Source organism: Petaurus breviceps, unplaced genomic scaffold (genome assembly GCF_028583685.1).
Source record: "Petaurus breviceps papuanus isolate PSGF00001 unplaced genomic scaffold, PetGlider_PUasm1.0 90769, whole genome shotgun sequence".
NCBI lineage: Eukaryota > Metazoa > Chordata > Mammalia > Diprotodontia > Petauridae > Petaurus > Petaurus breviceps.
This window is the reverse complement of record NW_027187341.1, coordinates 16,988,069-17,009,478: the sequence shown is the minus strand read 5'-3', so window position 1 is coordinate 17,009,478 and position 21,410 is coordinate 16,988,069. Positions and strand designations below refer to the sequence as shown.

Below are 21,410 nucleotides of genomic sequence, written 5' to 3'. Positions count from 1 at the left end.
GTGTGTGTGTGTGTGTGTGTGTGTGTGTGTGTGTGTGTGTGTGTGTGGAGAAATCTGGCCCAGGAAAACCTGGGTGAAATGGAAGGAAACACGTGTTTTCCCAGAAGCTAATTGCAAGTTAGACAATTCATTTAGCAGTCATGTGCAAGCTAAATACAATAAGAGCTCTTTATTAGGCAATAATACTAGCAGGGCTTTGTGAAGCCCTTTAGAGAATTATTCCAGCTGAGCTAAAGTGCTTAGTTTTAATTTCATGACTATTAACTGGAGACTAGAGAACAAAGCTCTTTTGTAAGGCACTTAGCCTGGTGCCTGGCACATAGTAAGTGCTATATAAATATTAGCATTATTATTATTATTTTGTGAAATCAGCACATTTTCAAGTTAAGTCAAATAAACGGTATTGATTGATGTTGGATTTTTTTTCCCCCAGTCTGACTTTTTCAACCCCTACTTGGGATTTTCTTGGCAAAGATACTGAAGTGGTTTGCCATTTACTTCTCCAGCTCATTTTACTATAAGGAAACTAAGGCAAACAGTGTTAAGTGACTTGCCCAGAGTCACAGCTAATAAGTGTCTGTGGCCAGAGTTGAACTCAGAAAAATGAGCCTTCTTGACTCCAGGCCTAGCAGTCTATACATTGTGCCACCCAGCTGCCTAAAACAGTATTGATTGCTAAGTACCAGATTTCATTGGACTTTGTCTTAGCCAGGGCATAGTGAAAACTGGGTACTTGCTGATGGAGTCAGGAGACTTTGCTGAGGGTTAATTTGTAGAGTCGGTGTTTGTAGAAGCTATAAACAGCAACTAAGTTGCTAACCACATGATTCCACTGCCCTACTCAAAGCACCACTGGCTGCCAATTTGTAAGGGTTATGGGATTTAAAGATCTTCCATGCCCCATTGGACTTGCTGACGTAGCAGGAAGGGGAGGAGCAAGAGGAAGCGGAAGCCAAGCTGGAGTTCCTGCGGTGGCTGGCGGTGGTGGCGACGCCGGCGGCAGCAGCAGAGGCAGCGGTAGCCCTTTTTGAGTTAACCAGAATTTCTGCTAAGGACTCCTGCTGAGGACTGCCAGGGGCCGGAGCTGCTGGGAGCGCGCTTCCCGGACACTGGGTGGTTGCTGTGAGTGGGGAGAGGAGGACCTTTGCCTGAGGTAGCCTGTTCTGTTTTAAAGGCTTGAAAATGTGGGTGCTTTCTACTTTATCTACCTGTGCCAATATCATAACTACTCTGATGGCTTTCACTTTCTGGTTTTGGGACTCAGTCTTTTGGTATCTTAATAAATTTTCTAGTTTATTTCCCCATATGGCAAGCAGATGTATTTTATGATGGATAATTATATCAGCATATTTGTAATCTCCATAGGCATTGTGAATATGGCATTGCTGATACACAATTATTGCCCCTTGAGTAGAATACACACTCCTGCCATTTAGGCATGGACTCCAACCTACTTTCCACACTTGTTACATATTATTTATGCAACTAGGAGGTCCAGTGGATAAAGCACTGGACCTGTAGTCAAGAAAAACTGAATTCAAGTATTATTTCAGACACTTTCTATCCTACTAGGGACTCTGGGCAAGACATTTAACCTCTTTGCCTCAGTTTCCTCAATGGTAGAGATATTAATAGCATCTCCCTGGAAGGGTTGTTGTGATGATCAAATGAGATAATATTTGTAAACAGCTTAGCACAGTGCTTAGCATGTAGTCGGTACTATTCAAAGGCTTATTCCCTTCTCAATGTGTATTTATTAAGAACTTACCAAGTTCCAGGGAAATGTTCTATGGGCATATAATGAAAAGCAAAGTTGTGGCATCCCTGTCCTCAAGGAGCCTGTATTCTAATGAAAGAAATACCTCATTAACATGTAAATGAAAAACAAAGAGAGGGAGAACATTCCAGGCTTGGGGGCCAGGGCAGGTTCAGCCAGTGAGAAGACAGATAGGAGATGTGTTGTGTTGGAGAAAATGCAGTATGGCGGGTGTTGCTGGATTGTTGAGTACAGGAAAGAGAGTGAAGGCTGGGAAGACTGGGAAGGTGGGAAGGGACCTGGTTCCTTTCCCTCAAACACAAACTCATCTGACCAGTTATTCTTCACATATTCCATCTTCTTCTTCTGGTCTTTGCCCTGGCAGTCCCCCACTCTTAGAATGTTTTTCTTACCTTTGCTTTTTAGAATGTCTCTGTTCTTTCAAGGCTCAGACCAAGTGCCACTTCCTACATGGAGTGTTTCCTGATCCCCTCCCTGCTCAGGCACTCCTAATACTCTCCTCCCTAATTACGTTGAATTTTTCTATATGTTTGCATTTCCTTATTTGTACATGGTTTCTCACAGTAGTGAAGTGCTGTGAGAGCAGGGACAGGTTCATTTGCCTTTGTACCCGAAGAGCCTGGCACGGTCTGGCTTGGTCCCATTTCCACCAACAGGATCATGTATGAGGGCCTCTGCCTGAAGAGACACATTTGATAAAGAGGCTGGTATCAGCTGCTCTGGCAGGGGATGAGAACAAGGTTCTCTTAATAACAAATACTAGTTTTCTTGCTTGCGTACCTGAGTGAGTGAGCATGTGTGCGAGCATGTGTGTGTGTGTGTATCTCTGACTGTGTGTCTGTGTTTATCTCTGTCTATGTCTGTGCCTGTGTGTCTGTCCTTGCTTTTTGTGCGATTTCACTCCTGTCCTTTTTTTCCGACATGGTTCATCCTCCACTTGAGATTGCTGGGTGACCAGCCCAAGACCTTTTCAAGGTCTTCTGCATCACTCCCTGCCAGGCCTGCCAGGCCTGGAGTTCAGTGGGTGTGTGGCTGATTGGCTGTCTCCATATGTCTGGGCGAATCCCTACAGAGATGGATAGATGGATTTGGGAACCTGGGGAACAGCCTACCCATCCAAGGCCCATCTCTGGACTTCAGAGCTACTTTCTTTCCTTTTGGTTTTTATCTCCATCCAGAAGCGAGGAGGAGGAGGAGGAGGAGGAGGAGGAGGAGGAGCAGCAGCAGCAGCAGCAGCAGCAGCAACAGCAGCCAGCAAGGCAGTTCTCTCTCTTGTCTGCTCTGGCCCTCTGTTTTCCACACCTGGGTGGCCCCCCCCCCTTACTCCACCCACTCTCTGTGTGTGTCAGGGTGGGTGATTTGTGAGGGCAGCAATGCTGTCTGGTGGATGGCAAAGACTTCCCTAATTTAGCTTTCTCCTTTCTCATCTCCTCCTATCTCTGTCTCCCTCCCTTGCTTTCCTCCTCTCCCACTTCTTGCCTGCCTGCCTACTGAAGGACAAAGAGATTAGGGACTTCATTCATTCCCCGAGGGGTTTTTTTTTCTTTCCTTTTTTTTTCTTTCCCTTCTCCTGTGTGTCCCAGTACTATTCCTTGAGCCCAGTCTAGGCCTTGGAATGTCAGTCTAAGTCACAGGGAGGGAGATGAAGGGACAGCTGCTTAGAATGAAATGGATAGAAGGAGAGTTGGGTGGATGGTTTTTTTTTTGGAGGGAGAGGAATCAGATAGATGGTGGCTGGCAGGCCTAGGCTTGGCTTCTCTTTTGAATTATGCCAAAGCCCTCCCAAGAAAGAGAGCAGCAGGCTGGCTGTCTGGGGGGGAGGGGGGGCGCAGCTAGCAAGGGAAACAGGACCTCACATCCTCAGGTGCTGAGAGCTCGGTGGCTGTTGCCTCTCCTCAGTACACAACCTCACCCCACCCCCATGTCCCTGAAGGAAATGGATGTCTGTACTTAAATGTGGTTTGCCTATCCCCGGAGTTGTTGTCATGGGGATGGGGTGGCCTGCCGGTGACAGGGAAATGAAATAATCTATTGAAAAAATAAAGTTGACTTTTGTTATTTTTTTAAATAAAATAAATTAAAAAAAGAGGAAAAAAATACTAATAAATGCTTGTTGATTGATTTGATTGAAACTGAAAATAAATCCACCTTTCCAAGACTATTTTCTCATTTGTGAAATGGGAATAATAATAAAGTGTACTACCTACTGCAAAGGTTGTGAACAAAATGTTCTGTAGACTTTGACATGATATAGAAATGGGGTTGAATATTGTTATGGGGAAAGGATACGGTTCTTTCTCAGGTAGGATAGCAGATGTACTTCAGGATCTGCATTCTTCTCTGTGACCTGGAGGAGGGAAAAGAGGTGAAGATTACTGATGGGCATAATTCAATAATCCAAGGGCACAGCTCATTTTGACATATTTGTTCTGGGTATGTATAAATAATATTAAGCTAGATTTAGTCTGGCCCCACTTAGTACTGTTAGACCATGAAGACCCCTGGAACTGCTGTATTTTATCACATTTACACCAACAGAATCAAGAGAACTTCTCCTTAGAGAGACACCCATGATAAAGAGGCTGACATCAGCTGTCCTGATTGGGGATGAGAACATTCTAGAATCCTAAAAAAGGAACATTGCCTCTTTTCCCAGAGTGAATGAGGGATAAGGCTTTCATTTTTAAAAATTAAAAACATTTATTCTGACATTAACAAACACTGACTAAAATGAACACCTCCATATACACCGTAGAACAGAAAAAAAAGATTATTATACAAGAAACTGCCCATCTCTGTTATATCTAACTTGTTATCTTTTAAAAAGTTTATACTAGATTTAACATGTAATTTTTGAAACCGTCTTGATTCTCTGTGATCTTCTAATCTTCCTTCTATTCTCTTTTGTGCACTAAAAAAACAAAGGCCTTTCATTTCTTTTTTTTTTGCTTTTGGGAGGGTAGTTGGGGTTAAGTGACTTACCGAAGGTCACACAACTAGTTTTTGTGTTGTGTCTGAGGTCGAATTTGAACTCAGGTCCGATAGGGTTGGTGCTCTATTCACTGCGCCAGCTAGCCACCCCCAAAGGGCCTTTCATTTCTTGGTCAAATCAAATGAGGGAACATGTAAAGCGCTTTGCAAACCCTAACGTGTTATATAAATGTTAACTATTATTATTGGTGACATTTTACTTGAGAATGTTCAAGATTTCAGGTTTAAATTTCTTGGATCATAGAGTCAAAGAGCCCTTCAAAGGCAACTAATGCAAGTTCCTTACATTATGGATGAGGGATCTGAGGCTCAGAAAGGAATAGTTACCAGCCCCAGGTCACACAGGTACCTCGGGTCACACATGCTAAACCTAGCACTTTCCCTGGCACCACACTGCCCCCTAGTGGTTTGTGCGAAGGCCCAGGCATCCACTATGGGGTTCAGAGGCAAAATAGCACAAATTGCCTTGATAGGGTAGGGTAATTTTACCTGAGATTTCAGCAAAAATATTTTTCCTAATTAACATGTCTAATTAGCTAGTAGTTAACTAATTGGTTAGGAGTCTTGTTCCTTTGTTCGTGGAGCCATAGCTTTCTTCAAAGAGAAACCTTGAATTGCAAAAGACTAGTTATTTCTTGGGATTTTTGGTGGATTTTATTCAGGTTTCTAAAAATCTTATTTGTATATAACAAATATATCCTATCTGAAGTAGTTAAAAAGCTTATAGAGATTATATAATATGAAAGTGTAGTATTAATTATTTGATGAGATTCCATTTAGGGAGCTCAGATGTTGTGCATTACAATTAGATTTGTCTTCAAATCTGAAATAAAAGTTTAGACAGATATATCCTTGTAATTCACATCTTATGACTTTGTCTCTAATTCTTATTCTCTCTCCATGAGGAAAGGAAAGGGAAATGTTAAGTAATAATAGTAATAATATGACCTATTTAAAGTAAGCACAATGATTTGCCAAAAAAAAAAAAAGTAATTCATCTGTTTTAATGACTTTTGGCAGCTAGGTGGGGATAGGGTGCTGGAACTGGAGGTAGGAAGACATGAGTTCAAAACCAGCCTTACACACTTACTAGCTTTGCCAGTCTCAGCTTTCTCATCTGTAAAATGCAGATAATAATAGCACCCACCTCCCATGGTTGTTGTGAGGATGAAATGAGATTTATTTGTAAAGTACTTACTGAATCTTAAAGTACTATATGAATACTAGCTATTTACTCATCTCAGCTAATTCTCTTAATACCTTCTTTTCTAAGAAAAACAAAATGCTTACATTACTCCTAGAAACACAAAGAGTTTTAGTACTTATATTTTGTTAAGAGTGTGAAAATAAATGTTCTCACTTGTTCAACTCAGAAAGGAAAGTGGTTAACTTAGAGGATTAGGAATGGGGCAACAGGGCAGGCACAAAGGGAATATTAATTTGTGTTTTTACAATTTTTATAGATATCTTTTGTTTTTCTATGATCTTCATTTCTGACTATATCCCTCCTCCCCTAGCCCCAGTGATGTAATAAATAATTTAAAAAATCAGTGTAAAAACTTGAGTCTGGCTGTATATACAACATTCTCCCATTTCTACAAAGAGGAGATAAGCCGGCTCAGCGTTTCTTTAGGACCAAGCTTGGTCACTATGTTTAAAAGTGTTGGGTTTTTTTGTTTTGCTCTATTTCCATTGATGTAATTGGTTGTTAAAGATGTGGTAGAGCCAGGGAGGGTCTGGTAAGAAAGTGCCCTCCTCCCATTAGTTAACTCTGAGGAGCTCTCCTTTCCATGAGAGACACTAGATTCCAACACCAGACTAGAAGTCAAGCAACCAGATTACAGTTACAGCAATACTTTGGGTTTGGGTGGATAGCTTAATCTGAGCTCCAGTTTCTCCACTTGAAAAGGAGACCATGGTGTTCTCTTTCATTCTTCCTGCTTCTTAGGACTGTTCTAAGGATAAATAAATTAAATGCTTTTTTAAAACTGTTTAATTAGACTTTTAAAAATCTCACATTTAAGATAGTGCCCTTATTTTGAGATTCTTATTAGTTTTAAACTACATTTTTACCCCTGTGGTTGTTGTTCATTCATTTTTGTTGTCTGATTCTTTGTGACCCCATTTTTTTTTTTGCAAAGATACTGGGGTGGTTTGCCATTTCCTTCTCCAGCTAATTTTACAAATGAGGAAACTGAGGCAAACAAGGATAAGTGACTTACCCAGGTTTACACAACCAATAAGTATCTGAGACCAGATTTGAATTTAGGAAGATGAATCTTCCTGACTCCAGGCCTAGCACTCTATCCAGTGCACCATCCATCTAGCTGTCCATAGGCAAAGTAGCCTTTTATATATATGTAGCCTTATAATTTATTATTATTTTTGTTGTTCTTATTGTACTTTCTATTCTCCTCCTTTAGTTGACCATGTCTGCTTACTAAAGGAACATAAAACAAAGCCTGGCTGAGCTGCAAAGCAGGAGAGTGAATGACAGTCACAAGTTGTCATGACATTTAGTGCCATTTCCTATGGAAATTGACAGTGACAAGGGACAGCTCTGTGCTATTGACAATTGCTAAGTCTATTTAGTGGTGTCCTTGCTCTGCAGATATTCCTTTAGCCAGAGGGAGCTGATGTTGATGAAGGCAGGGGCACCAGAGGGCTCATAATCTCCCTGCATATATTCATGCCCATGAGTTCTTCATTGTGCAGTGATTGAGGAGACTCAGCCGAGGATGTAGACCTGACCCTTGAAGACCCACACCTAGACCTTGCCCTCAACCTCTTCCTGGGATTTGGCAATACAGTGGCAGATGAACACACACGAGAAAAGGAAAGGGAAACATTAAGTAATAATAATGTGGCCTATTTAAAGCAAGCTCCATGATTTGCAAAATTAGTAATTCATCTGTTTTAGTGATTCTTGGCAGCTAGGTAGGGGTAGGGCCCCCGACCTGGAATCAGGAAGGCATTGAGTTCAAATCTAGCCTGAGATACTTACTAACTGTGTCTCCTTAACAAGTGGCTTAGGCTTTGCCAGCCTTGGCTTTCTCATCCTGTGGTTGTTATGATGGCAGCTAGATGGCATAGTGGCTAGAGTGTTGGGCCTGGAGTCAAAAACACTCATTTTCCTGAGTTCAAATCTGGCCTCAGATATTTAATAGCTGCATAATGCTGGGCAAGTCACTTAATCCTATTTGCTTCAGTTTTTTCATCTGTAAAATGAACTGGAGAAGGAAATGGCAAAACCATTCCAATATCTTTGCCAAGAAAACCCCAAGTGGAATCACAAGGAGTTGAACATGACTGAACGACAGAAAAATCTCAACTTTCTCATCCCATAGCTACTGTGAGGATCAAATGAGGCAATATTTTTAAAAGCACTTACCAAACATTAAGGTACTATATAAATATTATCTATTGTTATTATTTTTTTACTCATCTAAATGGATTCTCTTAATACCTCCTTTGTGCCAGAAACCATTGTACACCAATTCAGAAAATTTTAAGCTCAGGCTCTGCTTGGTTTTGTGTACTTCCCAATCCATGATGAAAGCCTCAATGTTTAAATGAGCATGATAGAGGATTGGACTCCATCCCAACCAACCTGTTCTCCACAATGTCAATTCAGTGCACCCCATGTTTGCCCACGTTTCATTTATATTGAGGTAGAGCTCTAAGGAGAAGAAGAGCTACAAGGACATGTGATGGATGGGATGTGCCATCTTTGACAACTGGTCACCTGCTTGTGGACACCTTTCTTGAACTGAATCTCTAAGATACCACCTGGGCTGTTGGGAGCCTTTGTAGGGCCCTGGGTCTTTGTGGAGATGTCAGACAGTGCTTGGTTCCTGGGCTTCTCCAGAATTCTGACTTTGTAACTGCTGTGCATAAGGTTCTCACCTATGTTTCAGGAGCTCTTTGAGGGGTATTCTTAGAATACTATATATTTTTGCATATTATTGCATCCTTTGAACCTGTTGTACAATTCAGGCATTCTTTAGGAAGTGAAGACCTTCACATAAGTGGCCAAAGAATATCAGGTTAGCTAAAACTGGATCTGTCAATTCTCCTTTTCTGGAGCACCATGGGACACATACTTGACCCGATTCTGACAGGCAAACTTCACCCATTTGTGGGTAATTCAGGATCTTGCTAGGGAGACAACCAGAAGGTAGGGCGGTAGATCAAACCAAATGGCCAGACCAAGCTCTCCACAAATTCCTTACTGACATCATTAATGAAAACCTTTTTGGCCCTAAGCTTCAATGCCCAAGCTTCTTCCTGTTCTCTTCAAAGTCCTCCTGTCCAGTATTGGTGAGGTAGGCAATAACATCATAGCACTGCCCTTTCAGCCACACTAAGATATAGGATGTATCCAGGCTTCTGCTGCAGGAAAGAACCCACAGTGCCTTTGCCTGACATCTTAACCTCATTTGGTAGATAGGAGGCATCAGACTGGCTACAGAGCTGAGGAGACTACATTTTTAGCCAAAGTGTGAAATATAAAACATGGAAAGAAAATGAGATCCTTATAGACATTGATTAGTTAAATTCTGAAGGCAAGAGTGAAAAACATGCTAGATTTGGAGCAAGAGGACCCAAGTTCAAATTCTGGTTCCGCCTCTTACTACCCTTAGCTGTGACCTTAGGTAATGAATTCAACTCTTTGGATCTTCATTTCCTAATCTGTAAATTGAGGTGGTTGGACTAGATGACATCTTAGGCCATTTCCAGCTCTATACCCACAGTATTTTGTCCCTCTCCTGCCCTGAGCCTGGAGCACAGAAATCTGAGATTCTCCTCCCTAGCAGCTAAGTCATTCCGAGAAGAAACCTGAAGAGAGAGCTTGCTCTTCCATGGAGCCACAGGAAAGGGGAATGACCAACATTCCAAATTCTGCTCTACAAGTCTTTGCTGAGTTTGTTTTTTTTTTTTTTGAAGAAGTGCAACAGAACAGTCTACCTCTTGTTGTACTAAAAGTAGCAGTAGAGTGGAGATAATGGACCTGATATCCTGGAGTACTGAATTGCTCTGAATACTGGACCTGGAGTTGGAAAGGCCCAAGTTCAAAACACAACCTGAAATGGTTATGATCTGTATGACCCTGGATAAGTCACTTCACCTCTGCCTCAATTTCCTCATTTTTAAAATGGGATGATAATAATAGTACCTACCTCCTAGGGTTATTGTGAAGATCAAAAGAGATAGCACTTTACAAACCTTAAAGTTATCTATCTATCTAGCTATCTAAATTCTAGCAATTATTATTGTTATCATCTAGAGGATAGAAAGATTTCATCTTCCTCTAGTGAATACAAAGGGAAGTAGAAATTTAGCAAATATCCCATTGATATGATCAATGTCAGACAATGGAATTATTTAACCAAAGAATCAGTTTAGGGAGCTGAATTATCTTTGTTTGGATGTCTGGATGTCTGGGCAATGCAACAAAGGGGAAAGATCACTGGCCTGAGGCCAGAAAACCCTAAATCTGAAGGTCTGGGTTTGAATTCTGTTTCTGCCACTTATTAATTATGGGACTTTAAGCAAGTGACTGATCTTCTCTAGAGTCTACTTTCCTTGTATAATGGAATTGGTTTTCACTACAGAATCACAGAATAAAGGCCAGATAATTAAATGTTAAGCTAACAACACTTAAAGTTGACCACACTGGGGCTTCTCTCAGGAGGTGTGAATTATGCTGGAGAAGATGTGGGAAAATTGGAACACTAATGCATTGTTGGTAGAGTTGTAAATTGATTCAACCATTCTGGAGAACAGTTTGGAACTATGCCCAAAGGGCTATAAAACTGTACATAATCTTTGGCCCAGTAATACCACTATAGGTCTGTATCCCTAAGAGATCATAAAAAATGTAAAAGGACCCACATGTACAAAAATATTTATAGTAGCCTTTTTTTGTGGTGGCAAAGAATTGGAAATTGAGGGGATGCCCATCAATTGGGACAATTGCCTGAACAAATTGTGGTAAATTAATTTAACAGAATATTATTGTGTTATAAGAAATGATAAGCAGGAAGATTTCAGAAAAACCTAGGACTTACATGAACTGATGCTGAGTGAAGTAAACAGAACCAGGAGAACATGACACAGTAATAGTAACATTGTGCAATGATCAACTATGATAGACTTAGTTCTTCTCAGTAATATAGTGATCTAAGACAATTCCTAAAGACTCATGATGGAAAATGCTATCTACATCCAGAAAAAGAACTATGGAATCTGGATGCAGATCAAAGCAAATTGCTTTCATTTTTTTGTTTTTTTCTTTCTCACAGTTTTTCTCCTGTTTGTTCTGATTCTTCTTTCACAACATGACTAATGTGGAAATATGTTTAATATGATTGTACTTGTATAATGTACATCAGATTTTTGCTGTCTTGGGGAAGGGGAGGGGAGGGAGACAGGGAGAAAAAAATGAAATTAAAAATCTTATAAAAGTGAATATTGAAAACTATCTTTAGGGGCAGCTAGGTGGCACTGTGAATAGAGCACTGGCCCTGGAGTCAGGAGGACCTGAGTTCAAATGCAGCCTCAGGCACTTAACACAAAAACTAGCTGTGTGACCTTGGGCAAGTCACTTAACTCCAATTGCCCTCCCAAAAGTAAAAACAAAACAAAACAAAAAACTATCTTTACATGTAACCAGAAAAAATAAAATACTGTTAAGTGGAAAAAATGCAGGTGTGACTTAGCCCTTTACCTTGAGTGAATCAAAAAGGGCTTGTTTAGATAGGATGAAAAAGGGTAAGACAGGCTTTTAAAAGTCCATCCACTGAATCCAGGGGACAGACTGGAAGAGGAACCCAGTTTCTATCAGATAGGAGCAGAAGTACCATGGAGCAAGAGAAAGAGAAACCATGTAGCTCTGAGAAATCATTTACATTTGGGATAACCACTATAGAGAAAGGAGCCAGGACTTTGGGAAAGAGGCTTCATAGATCTAGGGGGCATGTAGTATATCCACACAGAAGTAGTTTTTCTGAAACTCCTGGACTATAGACTTCAGGGAGATAACCCTTTGTTTTCCTCTCCCCCTAGAGCTCTTTTATGGGAAGATGTCCCAGAGATCTCAAACTCAACACATCTAAATTGAACTTCTTACCTTCTATTACGCTCCTCCTCAACAATAACAACAACATCACTTCCCTCTTACAAACTTTTCTGTTTCTGTTGAAGGCACCATCATCCTTCCAGCCTCCCAGGCTCATAATCTCAACATTATTCTTGACTCTTCGTTCATCTTGAGTCTCTGATCTCCATACCCTCATTTTATTCCTCCTCACCTCACTTATCCAATCAATCACTTGCCAAGTCTTGCCATTTCTACCTCCAAGGTATATCTCAAATCTGATCTCCTTTTTCTACTCACATAGTTAATTGTCGTGTCCAGATATTATAAAGGAGTCTTACTTCAGACCCTCATCGATTCTTGCTTGATTATCCTAATTCATCCCCCTGCTTCAAATTTCTCCTCATTCCAGTTCATTCTACACACTATTGTCAAAATCATTTTCCCTAGGTGCAGATCTCATCATTTCACTTTTCTTCTCCATCAACTCCAGTGCCACTGGACTATTGCCTCCAGGATAAAATATAAATTCTTCTGTTTAGCTTTTAAGAATCCTTTATAAGCTGTCTGCAATCCATCTTTCCAGCATTATTGGAAATTACTCTCCTGAAGACTGTGCTCTAGCTAAAAGGCCTTTTCCCCTCTGTTACACACACACACACACACACACACACACACACACACACACACACTCATAAACACATACTCTGTCTCCCTTCCTAACTGGCCAATTGTGCCATCATTGTGCCCCCATCTGATGCAATGGATTACTCAGAACCTGTGGGTTCAGATAAATAATTCCTTTAACAACAACAACAATAATAAAACAATCATAGTCAGTGGTCTTCAGATTAAAAAGCAACCACTGTAAGGTAAAAGAAGATACAAGCTAAAGGTAAGGAGGTAAATAAACATGTCAGCAAGTCAGCTAAGAAGTTAAGTTCAGCTTCCAGAGTTTCCAAAGTCCTAAATCGGTCACTATGCACACTTTATCAAAGGATCTATGGATGGACCTTAGGATAATCCAGCTAAGGGCAAAGCTAACTCAAACAATCCCAGTTCATTTTAGCCACATCTTGGCTCACAACAGCTCTGTTGGTGGTGTGAAAGTGTTGGAGTAAATGAAACCTTCAGTTCTACAAAAGTTCTGATCTACTACAACCACTCATGGCATTCTAGCTGGTTGTGGAAACCTTTAGGGCAGTAGCAGCACCATCAGAGCCACACAGCTGAAGGGTGTTGAAAACCAATTGAAGACCAATAGAATGCATGGGGAAGTACAACTGGGGTTTGTGAATTTTCAAGATACTTGCCCAGATCAAAAGAATAAGGTGTTGGCAATCTAAATGGGCTTGGACCATTGTGGCTTCCACCACAATTTGAAAAATTTAATGAGCATTCACATTTAGCTATTGGAATCCAGGGTTGTTCTCTTACCTCTTGACAAAGCCCATTCAATCAAAATGGCTCTTTTTACTGGAAATGGGCTAAGGTACCCCCTAACCTCTCAGATATTAAGAAAGGACTGTACCAACTGGATCAGAACCAGCCACTAACCTGTGGTTGGCCAGATTCAAACAAATGGAGCAGTCTAGAGACAAAAAAGTTAGGCCACAAACAGAAGTTTAATTAATTTCAGAGTGAGGAAAATGACATATGCATACCAAAAATCCCCCTCTTAAGAATGATGCCTTTAGGCTACTAAGGCTGGGGCCACTTACATACATGAAAGAGGTGGACCCACAACACAATCATTCTTAGATCTTGAGATAATTCTCATGGTTGACATCTCTTGGGACAATACTGACATTCTTGGGTCCTGTGGGAACAGTCATTGTCTTGGGGGTCGAGGCCACCCTGCCAGGTACAGAACCAGAGCTCTGTGACAGGAGCAGGAGTACAGTACCTGTCATTGATTGTGAACATGTGATGGATGACCCTGAGAAATGGGGGGAGCTAAATCCCTCAGTAAACACCTGGGGCTGGTCCAAGCAATATACTTTGCCAGAGGGTGATATCATTCTGAGTGCAAAGGATTATTGTTGTTTCAAGCTCAGGGCACAGCCTGCTTGTTAGACCTTAGCTCTGGAAAACAGGGATTCTTTAAAATATTTTGACATTTGCCCCACCTTGGCCAATTATGACCAATAAAGGAGAGGCAGATATATACCATGGGATATTGGCCAGGGGGTTAGTTCTTTGAGGGGATCTATCAGGGAAATGTGTCCCAGGTGTAATTAGTAAGCATTGTTTGAGTGAGGGGAGGAAGCCAAGAATGTCAGAGTAAGAAGATACCAACATAGCTTGAATCAGGGCCTTGGCGGTTGGGTACATAACATAAGGGAAGAAATAAAAAACTAAGACAGTAGGCTCCTGAATCTTGGGATGGAGATCCCATCTGGATGTTGGCTGCTCCTAGGTCTACCTACTCAAGAGCAGGGGCTTGCTTTAGAGGATCCAGGATTAAACAATGCAATAAAATTTTTTTCCTCACAATTCTCATAATTGCATAATTACATTAAGTCAGGTACAGATCAAATTACTTAGAGGGCTCACAGTGGACTAGTTCTGAGAATGGAGATTTACATGTCACCAAAGTAATCAAGAAAACTTAAACATTAACATCTTTATTCAGGATAATTCTAAATGGGGCTTCTCTGGTTTCAAATCTAGAGGCTTTTAGATAAATCTGACAGTATAATTTAGTACAATCACTTAAATTTAATTCTCCAATTTTGAAACTTCAGAGAATTTTAGTTAAGTCTTGTACCTGATATGAGTCTTTTAAAAATTTATGAGTCTAACTGAAAATGAACTCTTTTGTTCTTTAAGATTATCAGACAGATAAAAAAAATGGGGAAATAATATAACTTTCTGTACCATTATCAATGCAATTTTGGTGTAAAATCCAATTAATCCTTAATCCAATTTTGAGAACTTATTACCAAAACATATTACTAAATTTAAAGCTAAAACTCAAAGCCTGAATTTCTATGATAGATAACTGTGTGGGAACTATAATGTAAAAGAAATCCATTGGTTTCAGTGGCCACAGCCTGAGGAAGCAGTTCCTAGAACAGAAAGAGAGCCGACCTATGATTTCTCTCCCCTGCCCCTGCCTAGCTGAAAGTTTAGCTCTTGTGGGTCCTGTTTGCTTCTTTCAAGCTGATGTTTTTTTTTTTCTGCCCAAGTCCACAATAATAAATAATAATAATGCCCAGACCTACCTTTTTTCCATTCACAAAGAAGATCAGCTCATCGGATTGCAAATGGGAAGGCATTGCTTCCAAAACCGATTTTTTTTCTTTTTTTTATCTCAAAGAGGGAATGTCATTAAGAACTGAAAGCATAAATCGGGAAACTGTTTGACTCAAAGTCAGAGGGCAAACAATAAGACAAGAGCTTTAAAGTATGAAAGAAAGAGGTGGAGAATTCCTTCCTTGGCTTTTAAAGTAATACACCAATCAGATTGTCTCTCTGAGGATCTGATCATGCCATGCCTGTCTGAGCTAGCTTCTTACCCAGTCTCCACCTTTCTCAGTTTCCTCTGAAATCTACTAAAAAACAAAACCAAACCTGACTCAGCACAAGGAGATTTGAACTGACTACTTCACAATATTCTTCTGAGGGACATAGGGCAAATGGTCTTCTCCCCCATTTTCTAGATGTGGAAACTGAGATTCAGAATGGGTTAAGGGACTCATCCAAAGTCCCCCCAAATACTAAGTGACCACTCCCAGATTAGACCCTGGTCTTCAGAGTCCAAGTCCAATGATCTTATCACTGCTTCTTGAACCACCTGCTAGTAGAAAGACCGGAGCCTTGTTGTGAAAGGGAATGTTAATGGTACTTTACCTAAATGCCCAACCAGAGGCTTGTAAACAGAGGGACACTTGGGACAGGGACTGTTTCACAGCATGGAATAGTGACTAGAATACTGAATTTGGAGTCAGAAAGACTTAAATTCGAATCCTTCCTCAGAACCTTACTAGCTGTGTGACCTTAGGTAAATCATTAAACCTCACTTCAGTTTCCTGAGATAAGCCTATGTCTTCACATTAATTATCAGAGGACCATTACATAAATTAATTTTTATTATTACATCTTTCAAGGAATTGTATATGATACTGACATAAGTGTGAAAGACACATTGTTGAATAAGACAAGATTTAAGGCAGGATTTTGCTCTCTCCCATTATTTTTTTTTCATAGTCAATAAACAGTAGGTATAGGGAGATTTTGTATTCTCTGAACTGTTCAGTCAACTGCGTGATTGTGAAGATATGGTCTGCTGACTGTTTGCAAAAGCCTGCCTGTTTTCTCTTCATACCTTTCTTCACCAAGGAATCCCCACATGCATATATAGGATCTCATAAAAATTTTGTAGGGATGGGAAGGTGGTCAGGAGTTATTAATATTCTCAGTCATTTATTTTGGTAAATTTAGTTCATAAATTCTGAGATTTCTTCTAAGACTTTGGAATCATCCACTCTTTTATATAGCTTGAGTTTGGTGAATCAGTCAATATATAATTTGAATTTTTTTCCAATGAGGAATATACTTACTGAATTTTTACAATTAAGGTATACCAAAATGGAATAACATTTTCACTAAATTCCTTTATATTAAAATAAACAATAGGTTAGTTACCAAAGTGATCACAACACCAACCTGGACATTATAAGTGGTAGGATTTCATTTGCTCCCAAACTTATTGAGGGTCAAGCTATATTTCTGTGACAGCAAGGTTATTCAGTGGAAAAAATGAATCATTCAAACCACTTGTCTCTTTTCGGAAAGTTGATCAGGTGGTTTTCTCTTCCTCACTCCTACCTTTTGAGCTATTTGTTTTGTGGAGTTTGTTTTGGATTCAATAGGAACTTAGAAAACTGGACCAGGTGTTTGTTTCAAAGGTCTTGTGATATAACCCCCAATCTCCTATTTCCTAATGTTAGGATTAGTATCCAAGCTGATCTGCATTTCCAGTCAATCCAGTTTTGTTTTTGTTTTTCCCTGAGAAGCTGATCTTACAATTCAATGTAAAAACCTTGTACCATGAAATTAGTAGAAAAGCAATCATCCCTGCTCTGGTTTCACTAAAATATTGTTTTTGGTGTAAGGACTCTCTGAAACCACAGGTGCATTATGTAGGACTATTTTAGCACCTTTGACTGCTTGGATTTGTTGAAGTATTTCCATGCTCAAATGAGGGATTACATTTATTTAAAATTTTTTTCTTTCTTATTTTGAATTTCACAATCATCCAAAAAATCTCAGCAAAACACTAACATCTCAATATACAAAGGACAAGAAAGATGATTTTGTATGAAGTCATGTACTTTTATTTTGTCTTTTTTTTAAAGTCATTTCTAGGGCAGAAACTAGAAAAAGGAAAAAAATTATATAACTTTGTTGTATGTTTGGAGGGAATAGCAAATTGTACACGGTAGATTTTCAGTTTCATGTGCATTCATCTTTTTTTTTATTATACTGTATTATGGAAATGCTTGTTTTGTTCCATGAATTGCAAGTACAATAAGTTTTTTTAAGAGTACATACATACTGAATTTGACAAATAAGAGCAAATTGTTATTTTTATTCCTTTATGAAATATAAGAAGTAGGTGAAAGGGAAAAGTCAATTCTAAATATTCATTTACTAAGGATTTATTAAGTCATCAGGGTTTTGAAGGTGAGTGCCTTTGTGTTTCCTGTGACAGGAAGCATCCCTCTTCTGATGAAGCTAGAAGTAGAAGCAGTTTTGGGGAAAAGATAATAAACAATGTTTTGAACATTTGGAGTCAAAAGAATACTCAAGTAGAGATAGATTTTGGAGAAACTGGTCTGCAGCTCCAAATAAAGGTCAGGACTGTAGATTTAGGATCATAGGATCATGGATTTAGTCCAACCCTCTCATTTTATTTTTATTTCAATTTTTCTTTTTTCATATTTTTGAATTATACAAACATCAACAAACATGGATATTTCCCTATGCAAAGAAGAACAGAACAAGAGGATTGTGAATGAAACCAGTGGTCTCTTTTTTGGAAAGTTTATTGACTTGCTAGTTATGGATCTGTGTCAGAAAAATATTGGATCATGTAATAGATAGATCATAGAGATGGAAGGGACCTTAGAATTCATCTGGTTCAACTCTCTTATTTTAGAGATGAGGAAACTGAGACCCAGAGAAATTAAGTGATTTGCTTAAGTTTTCCAGGTGATAGGCATCAGAGGTGGGATTTGAATTTGGGTCTTTTTTTTTGAATTTTGGGTCTTCTTTTTCCACTGACATGCTTCTTCCCCAATGATCCTTATGGTGAGTGTTGATTTCAGTTCTTCTTTGTGTTCAGCACTTTGGAAAGTGTTTTATTGAACACTTGAACAATGTGACATTTTAAACAGGTTTGCTCAGTTGAACTTCACTATTGTCCAAAGAACACATCTCAGGTCGGAAGCTTTGGTTTGATATTTTCATTTGTTACTAATGTCAATCAAATCCATCTAAATAAACAAGAGAGTTTGGTGCTCCCTCCCATGGGCAAGCCTTAAGGGATTTCATTTTAGTTAAAAAAACAAAAAATGGAACTGATTGGAAGAAACAACATAGATCTCAACTCCTTCCCTGTTTACCAGTCACTAAGAGACAGGATCTGAGATCCTGTGGCAGCTGCATAGACTCATAGACCCACTGAATGTGAGAACTGCAAAGGACTTGACAGGTCATTTTATACGTCATATTCATTGTGAAGATGAAAAATGAGGCTAAAAGAGGTCAGTTGCTAAGCTCAAAGTCACACAGTTGACAAATGGGGAACTTGCTGAGTTTGGAACCAGTAGAGATTCAAGCTTTTAGATCATACTAAAGTCCAATCTACATAATAAGAAATATTACTATTAATAATACATTTATGTAACTTTAAAGTTTTAAATGCACTTGAAAGATACCATATTTTATCTTCACAACGACTCTAGGAGGTAGGTACTATTATTATCCTAATTTTACAAGTGGGGAAAATGAACACAAAGGCTTATGTGATTTGCCCAGGGTCAAATAGCTAACAAGTATCTGAGGTCAAATTTGAACTCAGTTCCTTGTGAGTTCAAACCCAGCCTCAGACACTAGCAGTGTGAAAATTTAAAGTATTAAAATTAAAGATAGCAAGTTTCTCCTACAAACAAAAGTCTTTTTTGTTTTAAAAAATGCCATTGTTCTCTTGTTGTTGTTTTATTGCTATGGGATATGGAACACAACAGCTTCCAAAGGATTTATAATGGATAGGACAATGGAAATACCCATGGTAGGTGTGAGCAGACTGCAACCTGTAACCACTAAAAAATTTTGAAGATTAAGTGTAAAAGAAGTCATCTGGGAAAGGTAAGAAAAGAAGAAAAAGTGGACTGGTCATAAGACAATTTTAAAATTAAAATATTATAGATAATCAAAACTCCTGTAATCTTTGGTCTGTGTATTTCTTCTATAGTATGTGCAGACCTGAGGTAAAAACATGTAAAATCTTTCTTTAATCAAAATTGCAAAGAGTTTTGCAAATGGCGATGATGTGAAGTTTTATTGCAAAACAGACTATAGTCAGAATGCTAAGCATAGATTGAGTCTTGGTTTCTAAATCTGTTGTGCACTTTGGTAGAAATTCTGCATCCCTCATCCCAAAGGAGAGAAAAATTATAATACACTAAACACCCTTCTTGAAGTTTAGAAGTAAGAGTGCATTTTGATTTGAGACTTATAAAATTAAGCATAGACACAACCCTTTCCCATTCTCTCTTATTTTTTTTATTTATTTTTTATTAAGCAATCAGAGTTAAGTAACTTGCTCAAGGTTACACGGCCAGTTATTTCTGGGTGTGGTGCTGAGTATCTGAGCCCGGATTTGATCCAGGTCATCCCGACACTCGATGCTCTTACTCGCTGAGCCACCTGGCCGCCCCTAAGCAATTGGGGTTAAGTAACTTGCTTAACGTTACACGGCCAGGTGTTTCTGGGTGGGTACTGAGTGTCTGAGCCTGGGATTTGATCTCCAGGTCTTCTCAACACTGGAGCCGGTGCTCTTACTCGCTGTGCTACCTGGCCGCCCCCATTCTCTCTTATTTTAGGAAATGTGGATGGACCAGGATTTACAAGTTGAAGGATCATTTCTGGGATTCTAAATGAAAGAGCAAAAATGAAAAATGAAAACATAATTGTTAATGGATTGTTTAATTACTCAAGTGCATCTGTGACCTCATTGATTTGGATATTTCTTTCAATGATGCAAATCCCAACCAATCCATGCCTGCCCATTCTATGAGATTGCCTCTTGCCCAGGTCTTCCCATAAATTTGGAACAATGGAGTCTACCTAGTGTCCTGGGCACCATCCTCATATTCTCCTGGTGCCAGAGTATGTCAGTAGAACATTTGGGTGTGTCCACCTGTTATCACTTCTCCTTCTCATATGACCAGTCCACTTTTTCTTCTTTTCTTACCTTTCCCAGATGACTTCTTTTACACTTAATCTTCAAAATTTTTTAGTGGTTACAGGTTGCAGTCTGCTCACACCTACCATGGGTATTTCCATTGTCCTACCCATTATAAATCCTTTGGAAACTGTTGTGTTCCGTATGCCATAGCGATAAAACAACAGCAGGAGAATAATGTCATTTTTATAAACAAAATATATTATATATTTTTATAAAAATATATATTTTTATAGACCTTTTTCATAGGGGAAACTTGCTATCTTTAAAAGGATTTTACAAGTTCCCGAAGGTAATACAGCCTGCCCTCTTCTTATTTCTTCTCCACCTTTTTTCTAGCAGCTTTTGCCCATATGTAGGTACCCTTCTCTGCCCACTCCTCCCCCCACTTCTCCCACTGTCTTGTTTGCCTATATTTGTATACCCTGTGCTTAGCACAATGCCTAGCAAATAGTGAGTGCTTAATAAATGCTATCGTCTATTTCTATTTGTCTGTCTGTCTGTCTTTCTATCTTTCTATCTATCATCTATCTATCTATCTATCTATCTATCTATCTATCTATCTATCTATCTATCTATCTATCTATCTATCTATCTATATCTTTTAATCTAGATAAAAAAGGAAGAAGACCCAAAACTTAAAAGGCCATGGATGTTATAGAATAACAATCTCTTCTCTCCTTATCTTCTAAACCTGACCAGCAAATTGATCCATGCATGTCATTCTAATCAGCTCAGATGTCATCACACACACTCCTCTCTCCCTGTGTGCTACAGTCACAGAATACATTACATCAAAGAACCCAGACCCTCCTGTGAACATTCCAAACTCTTCCAGTCCCTGCCAGCAGAGGAGGAAGGAGTCAGAAAGGTCCTCTTTCTTTAGGACTGACATACTGACACATTCTGACCCAAAGCCATCTGCTGTGGATCTTTTGAAGGAGGCAGATGTTCACTTTCCTTACAATAGCCCCCTACATCCTTCGTAATCCAGGTAATTATATAAAGAGTTGGATAAATGCCAGGCCAGGAGTCCAGGCCACTAGCCAGGATGGCTGATAATTCTG

The 21,410-nt window shown here is 39.4% G+C and overlaps 1 protein-coding gene and 1 pseudogene across 1 annotated transcript in view; both read right to left on the bottom strand.

Moving 5' to 3' along the window:
* The window catches only part of LOC138146721 (aldehyde oxidase 2-like), a 133,295-nt gene extending 118,147 nt beyond the window's left edge, over positions 1–15,148 (bottom strand). Inside the window, exons 1-2 of the mRNA XM_069068822.1 lie at positions 15,095–15,148; positions 4,067–4,124 (exon numbers count right to left, since the gene is read on the bottom strand). Of these exons, the coding sequence (XP_068924923.1) occupies positions 4,067–4,124; positions 15,095–15,148 (112 nt within the window). The remainder of the gene's footprint in view (positions 1–4,066; positions 4,125–15,094) is intronic.
* LOC138146768 (argininosuccinate synthase-like) lies at positions 7,353–9,196 on the bottom strand (annotated as a pseudogene).
* Positions 15,149–21,410: the final 6,262 nt, after the last annotated feature.